We start from the raw sequence: 9,991 nt of genomic DNA on the forward strand, positions 1-9,991 counted from the left end.
GCCCCACATAAAAGATAGCACTAGAAAAAACAGTTCGGCAGCCAGCTTTGCTCCCGATGCACGAGTGGTGCTAGACTGCTAGCGGCCGGTGGAGCAGAAACAGAAACAAGCGAGTCAGATGTGCCACTCCAACCGTTTTTTCACTTGGTGGTGGCAGTTTCATTGTAAATCTTATCAACTCCAAGATTTTTAAGATCTGAGATTTCCGAAATAGTCGCTCCCTGCAATTGCACAGTAGCCTGCTCCACTCCTAGTTTTCAACTCTGCAGAGTTCGACCGTTTGGCCCTGCTCCGTCGACTCCGGAAGTGGAGTTGATGAGTGGTGAGAATCCGAACACGTTCTAAGTAGCCTCGGGATCCACATGTTCTATAATACTTCCTCCGTTTCGGTGAATAAGTCATTTACGTAGTTCTAGGTTGACGATTTAACTATCTAAATATATATTATATGTGACAAAAAATATATATTTAGAAACTACATCCGTGTACAAATCTAGTGATATAATTTTCATGACATATAATACATATTTAAATCATCAAATCGATGATCCAGAACTACGCGAATGACTTATTCACCTAGACAGTTTGTATCTATGCCAGCATTCAATGTAATGACATTGTCAGATACAGTCCACACACTGTCAATTTCCTCAACAACCAGCGCCCAACAACGCAATAATCCAATCAATGCTTCCACGCCTCCCATCCACCGCTTTCTTCTCCCCACAAGTCCACTAACCTTCTTCCCCATCATTCCTTCACCGATTCCTTTCTACATCTCCTGCACTATCTTCCCCACTTATGCTTGTTATAAATGGAATAGGAAGACATGTTTCTTGGTGAAAATATGTCCCTTGGTAAAAAGATGTTTCTCTATGCAGAGAATATTTCAAAAGATTAAAAATAAAACAATAATTATTAGATTCGTAAGTTAGAGAATTCAATTGTAACGCACCAAAATATGTGACAGTTTAAATTACCATAACTATGCTAGAAAACTAATGTACTATTTTTGTAAACAATTCCATTACTTTAAACTTATATATATATATATATATATATATATATATATATATATATATATATATTACTTTAAGTCTCAATTAATGCAGTAATTAATGCAGTAGTGGTGAAATTTACAGTATTAGGGATACATTTTCATTGTTTAGAGCTTCAGTTTTGTAAGTTGAGTGTGCATTACTTAAGACAAAAAATATGAATTTTAGACGTTAACATAACCGTTGTAACCATAGAATCATGGTAATTAACCGTGGTATTGATATATTGTATCAATTTGCTGCAACATATACAGAGTTGAAAAACGTGGGAGTTATCGAAAGATTATCAATTCATTAGCGATGGTTCAAACCTCACCCAACTACACATACATATATAGTTGTAACGAGATGGATTTTCTTGTTGATTTATAATAAAAATAAAAAAGAGCGATAGTTACACATTCACTCACTTGTAGCGATGTTGCATCTATAAATAGCCCTCTTGCCTTGTAAAGCGAGCAGCAAGAAGCATACACACACTAGCTCCGCGGGAGAAGCACACTAGGTAGTTGGTCGACAAGCAATAAGTTCATTCCTTGTCATCCTTACAAGTAAGTTACAAGCTGGCTGCTTTAGCTAAGCAAAACTAACTAATATATTAGTAGTATAATCTTGATAGGGCCCGATGAGTGAGTCGTTTGTACTGTACTACAGTGTACTGTGTTTGAAAACCAAAAAAAATAAAATATAATTAGTAATCCATGTCCTGGAGCGCTGTAATTGCAGGCATGGACTTGGAGCAAGGAGCATCGGCACCGGCCATGGAGGCGGAGGAGGCGCCGCTCATTGTTGAGGTGGCGGCGGAGGAGGGGGTACCGAAGGAAGAAGAAGAAGAAAAGGAAGAAGAAAAAGAAAAGGAGGAGGGCAGGATTGGGGGAAACAACCTGGTGATGCTGACGGAGAGGGCGCAGCTGCAGAGGCTGGCATTGGTGCTGAGGAACACGGAGGAGCCCCTGATGCGGCAGGTGATAAAGTCGGAGCAAGAGCGTGTGCAATACCTCAACACGGTGAACGACGCCTACAACCAAACCAGGAGGCTGCTGGACGACTGCACGGCGCTGAGGGACACGCACGAGCGGTCATCTCAGTCTCAGTCACATGCGCTGCGGCTGCAGGTGGCGCGGGACGTACACGACTACGTCATCTACGGCCTCAACCTGTGCATGCAGAACGTGCGCAACTGCTGCATGCGCGTGGACGCCATCGCCAAGCTCAGGGCGCACTACGACGCCCTCGCCGACGGCCTGGCAGAGGACGCCGCCGGCGACTTGGAGAGCCTCGCCGCGGAGGCGTCCCAGTACAGGGCCTCCATGTGGGAGTACTGCCACAGCCACCGGAGCGCCTCCGCGCGGGCCCACTCCCGTGCCTACTCCCGGGTGCTCCTGCTGGAGGGGATCGACTTCGCCGAGCTCACGAGGAGGCATCAGCTCCGGCTCGGGTACGGCGGCAAGGGCGAGGACTTTGAGGACCTCGAGGACACCCAGAAGCTCGAGGTGTACAACAGCATCATCGTCGAGTCGGGGCGTGCCAAGATACCACTACTCGCCGGGCTCGCCGGCCGCAAGATCGCATCAGCCAAAACATGGGGGAACGCCGTGGGTGTCTTTATCATGGCGGCCGGCAACATGGTGTGGGACGTCTTCACGGCTGAGCACAACGTGGAGGCCGTTCTCCGCGGCAGCCTCAACGTCATGGCGGCGGTTGGGGCCTTCGCCGTGGACGTCGCCGTCACCGGGGCGGTCACCAAGGCTGTCGCCAGCCTTGGCGCCGGCCTCTTTGCTACCTCGCTGGCTGGATTTGTCGTAGGTGCCATCGCCGGCCTCATCTTCGTCGCCGTGAGCGGCCGCCTCATCGACCTCATCTTCGGCTCCCCTAACAAGGTGCCCCCCGTCGCCGAGCTCAAGTTCCACACCGCCGTCATGCCGGATGGCATGAGTCTAGCAATTTCCATTGCTCGTCAGTCATCCACGTAAGGAAATCTTATCGGATGGGCGGGCTTCAGTTGTCTACCGTTCGTGTGTTGTTGGGATCTCTAAATAATACTCTTCCGTTTCAAAATATGTGACTCGACTTTATACTACTAAAGTTAGTACTGTATAAATTGTTGGAACCTGCAATTACTTGTCTTTCTTGGCTGTAAAAATTGTTCGGTCTTTTTAGCTGGCCTGCCCTTATATATTATAATAATAAGTAGAGATGATTTACCATTCTAGTGTTTCTCTTATTTGAATATATATAGGACAGTAAGCTTCCCAACCTAAATATATTACGAATCAAACCATAATGGTATCCATTACGTCAGAGCATCAAGGCAGGAGGATAAGAATAGCAGACAAGACATTATTTTGGAAAAGAGGATTACCCCCGGCCTCTGCATCTGAACTAATAATGCATCCATTTTATTAATTATTCAGAAAGACCTTACAAAGCAGTACATCACATAGTCTGAAGCCACCATCTTAACAACAACTGTCGCTACCCCAATCCACATGATAAAGAGTACCGATAGTCCGAGCGTTGTTAGATAATAACGAGAAATAAACGAGACAAAGCGACACGGATTTTTACGTGAAAACCCTTGCGGGAGAAAACCACGGACGCACGAAGACGCAATCACTATGATGGAGGAGTATTACAAGCACGAGACGACATACCGTCTGAGGTGCGACTACATGGGGTATATAAGAGGGCAATACATGAGAGTCCTTGGAGGACAAGTAAACGAGTTGTATGCGTACGCGTCGACGTCAACGCATAGGACCACACCGTTTGTACTATGTCTAGTCCAACACGGTACTAGAATTTAGATCATAATTTAACAATCTCCACCTTGATCCAAATTCCCTCCAGTAGTCGAAGAAAGTGAATAACTCCATCCAAATCAGCATAATCACCTTGTGCGTCAAAGTCCATAGGACTAGTGAGAAATACCAACTAAGCCTGAGCAAAGCTCAAATTTATTGGTCGGAACTGGCTTTGTCATCATATCAGCAGGATTATCATGAGTACTTATCTTGCATACCTTCAAATCACCTTCAGCAACAACATCTCGAATATAGTGATATCTGACATCAATGTGCATTGTTCTCTCATGGTACATTGGATTCTTGGTAAGATATATAGCACTTTGACTGTCACTAAACACGGTAGGGCAAGATGAATCTCCACAAAGCTCGGTGTGTAAACCTCTCAACCAGATAGCTTCTTTGCAAGCCTCAGAAATAGCCATATACTCGGCATCAGTAGTGGAACAAGCCACAATAGACTGCAAAGTTGCTCTCCAACTCACAACACAACCATCAATGGTGAAAACATAACCTGTGAGTGATCTTCTCTTATCCAAATCACCAGCAAAATCAGAATCAACAAAACCAACAAGTCCATCTTCAGTTTTCCCAAACTGTAAATAAGCATTAGAAGTACCTTGTAGGTATCTGAAAATCCACTGAACTGCTTTCCAATGCTCTTTTCCAGGATTAGCCATGTATCTACTGACAACACTCAATGCATAAAATAAATCCGGACGAGAACAAACCATTGCATACATAAGTGAACCAACTGCACTCGAATAGGAAACTCTAGACATGTACTCAATATCTGATGATAATTTGAAGTATTCAGCTGACGGTGTACTCACCGGCTTGGCATTATGCATATTAAAACGACAAAGAACTTTATCAATATATCCCTTCTGACTTAGATATACTTTTCCAGACGGTCTATCTCTGTATATTTCCATGCCAAGAATTTTCTTTGCTGCACCCAAATCCTTCATCTCAAATTCATTACTCAATTGCTTCTTTAGTTCATTAATCTCTGACATACTCTTTGCAGCAACAAGCATATCATCAACATAAAGGAGCAAATAAATAGTTGAACCGTTGACAATTTTCAAATAAACACAACTATCATAATTAGACCTTTTGAAACCTTGAGAGAGCATAAAGGTGTCAAATCTATTGTACCACTGTCTAGGGGATTGCTTCAATCCATAAAGAGATTTCTTTAACTTACAGACAAGGTTTTCTTTTCCAGGAATAACAAAACCTTCAGGTTGTTCCATATAAATATCCTATTCTAATTCTCCATGTAAAAATGCAGTTTTAACATCCAATTGTTCAAGCTCAAAATCATGCATGGCAACAATACTGAGTAAAGTGCAAATAGAGCTATGCTTCACAACAGGAGAAAAGACTTTGTTATAGTTAATACCTGGAATCTGGCTATAACCTTTAGCAACAGGAGAAAAGACTTTATATCTTGTCTCATCATTAGGAGAAACACCTTCTTTCCTCTTGAAAACCCACTTGCAACGAATATGTTTCTTCTCTCTAGGCAATTTTACTAAATCCCAAGTGCCATTCTTTTCAAGTGATTCCATCTCATCATGCATAGCGGCCATCCACTTATTACTATCACCAGAAATAATAGCCTCGGAATATGAAGAAGACTCAGAATTACCTTCAATTTCTTCTGCAACAGATAAAGCAAAAGAAACAATATTGCACTCTTCAATTAACCTGTCAGGATTATTAGTACCCCGCCTAACTCTGTCACGTGCAAGATTCCAACTGGGTGGAACAATAGGCTGATTTGGAGTAGGAGTGACATGTTCTTCATCAACGCCTGGTTCATCATGTTCAGCAATAATTTCATTACCAGATGTATCACCTGAATCAATAACATGCTCCACCTGAACATTAGGCTGCTGAATAATAGACTGATGTTCACTCTCAACAGGAACATTAGTAGATGAAACATCATGTAACATAGCAGTTTCATTAAAGATAACATTTCTGCTAATAAGAACCTTCTGGGTTTTAGGATCCCACAATTTAAAACCTTTAACACTAGACTTATAACCAAGAAAGATGCACTTAACAGCCCTAGGCTCCAATTTTCCATTATCAACATGAGCATAAGCAGTGCAACCAAAAACTCTCAGCTGTGAATAATCAGCAGGTGAACCAGACCATACCTCAATTGGAGCTTTCTTATTCAGAGCAATAGATGGTGAACGGTTAATGAGATAACACGCGGTGGAAGCAGCCTTAGCCCAAAGACGCCTATGCAAACCTGCATTGGACAACATGCAACGGGCTTTGGAAATAATGGTCCTGTTCATACACTCAGCAACACCGTTTTGTTGAGGAGTTAAGGAACGGTGTAATGTCTGACAATGCCTTCAGACTTGCAATAATTCTTAAATTGCTTAGAACAGAATTCCATACCATTATCAGTGCGAAGTATCTTTACCTTCCTGTTAGATAATAACGAGAAATAAACGAGCATAGAGACACGGATTTTTATGTGGAAACTCCTGCGGGGAAAAACCACGGAACGCACGACAGCGTATCATTATAATTAGGAGGAGTATTACATTACACGAGAGGACAAACCCTCTACGTGCTAATCTGGTGGATCTCTCTCTCTCATCTATTCTATGACTAACTGGTACTATATAAAGGGGCAAACAACTCCCTTTCTTGGTGGACACGAAACAGAGTTGTAGTCATACTACGTATAGCACGGTTGGCATGCCGTAGTCCGGTAGGACTCCATTTGTAGTACAACACTTGTATGGATTCGTAACACAATAAAATAACACTCCACCTTGAGACGAAATCCCTTACAATAATCATAGATAGCATCAACTCCTCAATTAAAGTCATCACAAGTAAACCGTGTGCCTGGAAACGTCCATTTAGGACTAATAAACTTCTCATGAAGTCATATTGAACAAATCAATCAGTAGGTCGTCCAGAAAACAGCACAACTATCAACAAAGCAGACTAACAAAACTTGGTCTTCCAATAAAAGTCTGAGCCTGTGCCACTGACCTCAGAAACTGAAACTGCTCAATCATCAAATGACATAAGTCATCATATCTCCTGTGGTGCCTGAACGAGCGCATAGCTCATAGTGCAACATCTTGGTGCACATCGCATTGTGAAGAACTCATCTCATGGAATTTGAACGTGCTTCAAAACTGAAAGCACAAACCTCGGCAGACAATACTCATGCAAGAGCATATGGTACGGACGGCATCGCGTGCACCCAAAAACTGCCGACTTGTAGTGGTTAATGAAAAATCCATGACATGGTCATAAACTGCCCTTGTAGAAAAACTATCGGATGAAGGAACCATCTTAACATGCAACGGAGTTTCAACATTGCAATAGACCCCTCTTGAAAGAGCAAAGACAACTAAATTGCACTTGAAACTTAACAACGCTAAATGTTGTAGTATCTAGCAGAAACAAAACAATCTCCTTCTTGCACCTCAACTGATTCTCATCACGAACATGAATATCGAAACAAAACCTTCACATGCATAACAGCAAAACACTATGGAGAGAATAGTGTATATGCTGGCTACCAACAGGCTTAATAATTACCTCCTCCATACCCTTTTTTTTCTTGATAACTGAATTGTGTTCTTCAAATAACTGCAGCAAATTGCGTCCATTATCCCGACGGGCCATAATCCTCAGAACTCCATCTTGAAGAAAAACTGAGTGCATCCTGATAATTGGCTTGCGCCAACAACGCTCGCATCTCGACTTGCCATAAGGTAAACCTTGTGTCACGATCCAGCAGCGGAACATCGTACTTCATGGATGTCATGAGTAGATTAAATCTGTGTTCACAAAGTAGTACAAGCCGATAGAAAAATTCTTGATAGAATTAATATGCGGAGCAGACGAAAAATAGGATGAATAGCACCTGCTAGTGTTTACGGGAGCAACGGGGTATACTTCACAATAATCAATATGCACTGTAGTCTTCAAGTGATGAACAGGAACACTAGCAGAAGCCTTATGCAGAGTAGTAATAGTATTGTACTGTACTATTTGTTTGGTTGATGCGAAGTAGCAGCAGCACACCAGCACAACGTGGCCTGAATCTCGAGACTTGAAGCCGGTTGCTTTGGTAAGCACCAGCGGCAGCTAGGCGGACCGTGCCAGAACGATGGAGTTGCCCCGAAGCCGCTCGCGTGATCTGCGCGCGTACAAACGGTTCCGTCGGTCTCGTCGGAACCTGCGACTTACGTATCCAAGGCGCACAGCAGCCTTTGAGAAAAGTTAACCTCGTCGACCCGATTGCTCCGTGACGCGTAGATTGAATCCTCGTTGGTCTTGGCGGATTGCGGCGGCGGCGGACCGCAGCCCTAATTCTCTTGTCTCAAACTCGTATCTCGAACCTCAGCTCTGTATACCATTGTTAGATAATAACGAAAAATAAACGAGACAAAGAGACACGGATTTTTACGTGGAAACCCTTGCGGGAGAAAACCACGGACGCACGAAGGCGCAATCACTATGATGGAGGAGTATTACAAGCACGAGACGACAGACCGTCTGAGGTACGACTACATGGGGTATATAAGAGGGCAATACATGAGAGTCCTTGAAGGACAAGTAAACGAGTTGTACTCGTACGCGTCGATGTCAACGCAAAGGCCCACACTGTTTGTACTACGTCTAGCCCAACACGGTAATCATAATTTAACATGCGTAATACCAACCAGACATCATATCAAAGCCTAACATCTAAGGCTAGATGCCCCGATCAGCTGGTCGCCACAATGACGAAGGTACGGCCGTCTCAAGATTATCCCCCTCAAAATCCTCTCCTTATCGAGCGCGTGCGGTCGCGGCAGGGGATCCATGGATCCGCTGCGTGCTCATCCTCTCTCTCCCTATCTCTCTCTCTCACCCCAGCCCTGTTTAGTAACCTCGGTCCCTCATGTTGTTGCTGTGGCTGGTCCTGTGTGTGAGAAATAATTATTGAACATGCTTCATTGCACGGAATTCAGCTTGCCTTCTCATATGCGACGGATCATTAATGCCATTTAGATGTGTGAATTTACTTGGCTAATCCATAGATAGTATATTTTTTTGCAGCAACATAGATGTCATCTGAAAACTGAAAATTAGTACCGCATCATCAAAGAAAGAGCAATTTGACCAGTTTAAATACTTGGCCAATTCATATGAAGCAAGCTCCGGTATTCATTAGACTTTCGTTAGAAAAAACGACAATTACTCTGAAATTTTCGGTGCCCGGGCACCGGTCCGGTTTCAGGGCACTGAAGGTTTCAGAGTATTCGTCCGTTTTCCATGATGGATGCCGTTGTTTTTTATTTGCAGTCTGCATCCGTGTACAATCGACGTGGCCACTCCCTTTGACTTTTCACGGACGGGCTTTGATCAGTGGACCTCTCACCCAGTTGTGTTAGGTCAGCTCATATGAACACCTGGGAGCAACATCCGGGCCAAACCCACAGCAAGATCCCCTCCGTGTAGACCCGACACGTCCGTTTCCTCCCTCCAAGATGCCGCCGTCGACGCCTTCCGTGAGGGGGGCCACACCCCCTGTGTTAGGTCAGCCCATAGGAACACCTATAACAACATCCGGGCCAAACCCACAGCAAGATCCCCTCCGTGTAGACCCGACACGCCCGTTTCCCGCCTTGAGGTGCTGCCGGTGGCACCGTCTGTGAGGGGGGACACACCCAGGAGACGCGTGCCGCCTCTTCAGATATGCCACCACATCACACGGCATGCATGAGGGCCCAGTGCAATGCTCCGGTGGCAATGCTACCTCCCCAGGGTCCCCGTCCCGCCTAACCCTAGAGCGGTTGACCACAAGATCTAGCCCTTTGACTTTCCACCGACGGGCTTTGAACAGTGGACCTCTCCACCCGGTTATGTTAGGTCATCCCATAGGAACACCTGGTAGCAGCATCCGGGCCAAACCCAAAGTAGGATCCCCTCCGTGTAGACCCGACGCGGCCGTTTCCCCCCTCCAGGTGCCACCGGGCAGCGCCGTTCGTGAGGGAGGACACACCCCGGAGACGCGTGCCGCCTCTTCAAACATGCCACGACACCATCCCGCATGTGTGAAGGCCTGGTGCGACGCTCCGATGG

At 44.8% G+C, this 9,991-nt stretch overlaps 1 protein-coding gene across 1 annotated transcript; it reads left to right on the forward strand.

The window, feature by feature from the left end:
- The first annotated feature begins 1,516 nt into the window (after positions 1 to 1,516).
- On the forward strand, positions 1,517 to 3,262 carry LOC119324765. Its single transcript, XM_037598539.1, has 2 exons — positions 1,517 to 1,609; positions 1,785 to 3,262. Exon 2 carries the CDS (start codon positions 1,787 to 1,789, stop codon positions 3,029 to 3,031), a length of 1,245 nt encoding a protein of 414 aa, XP_037454436.1. The 5' UTR covers positions 1,517 to 1,609; positions 1,785 to 1,786; the 3' UTR covers positions 3,032 to 3,262.
- Positions 3,263 to 9,991: the final 6,729 nt, after the last annotated feature.

Source organism: Triticum dicoccoides, chromosome 6B, assembly GCF_002162155.2.
Source record: "Triticum dicoccoides isolate Atlit2015 ecotype Zavitan chromosome 6B, WEW_v2.0, whole genome shotgun sequence".
Lineage (NCBI taxonomy): Eukaryota > Viridiplantae > Streptophyta > Magnoliopsida > Poales > Poaceae > Triticum > Triticum dicoccoides.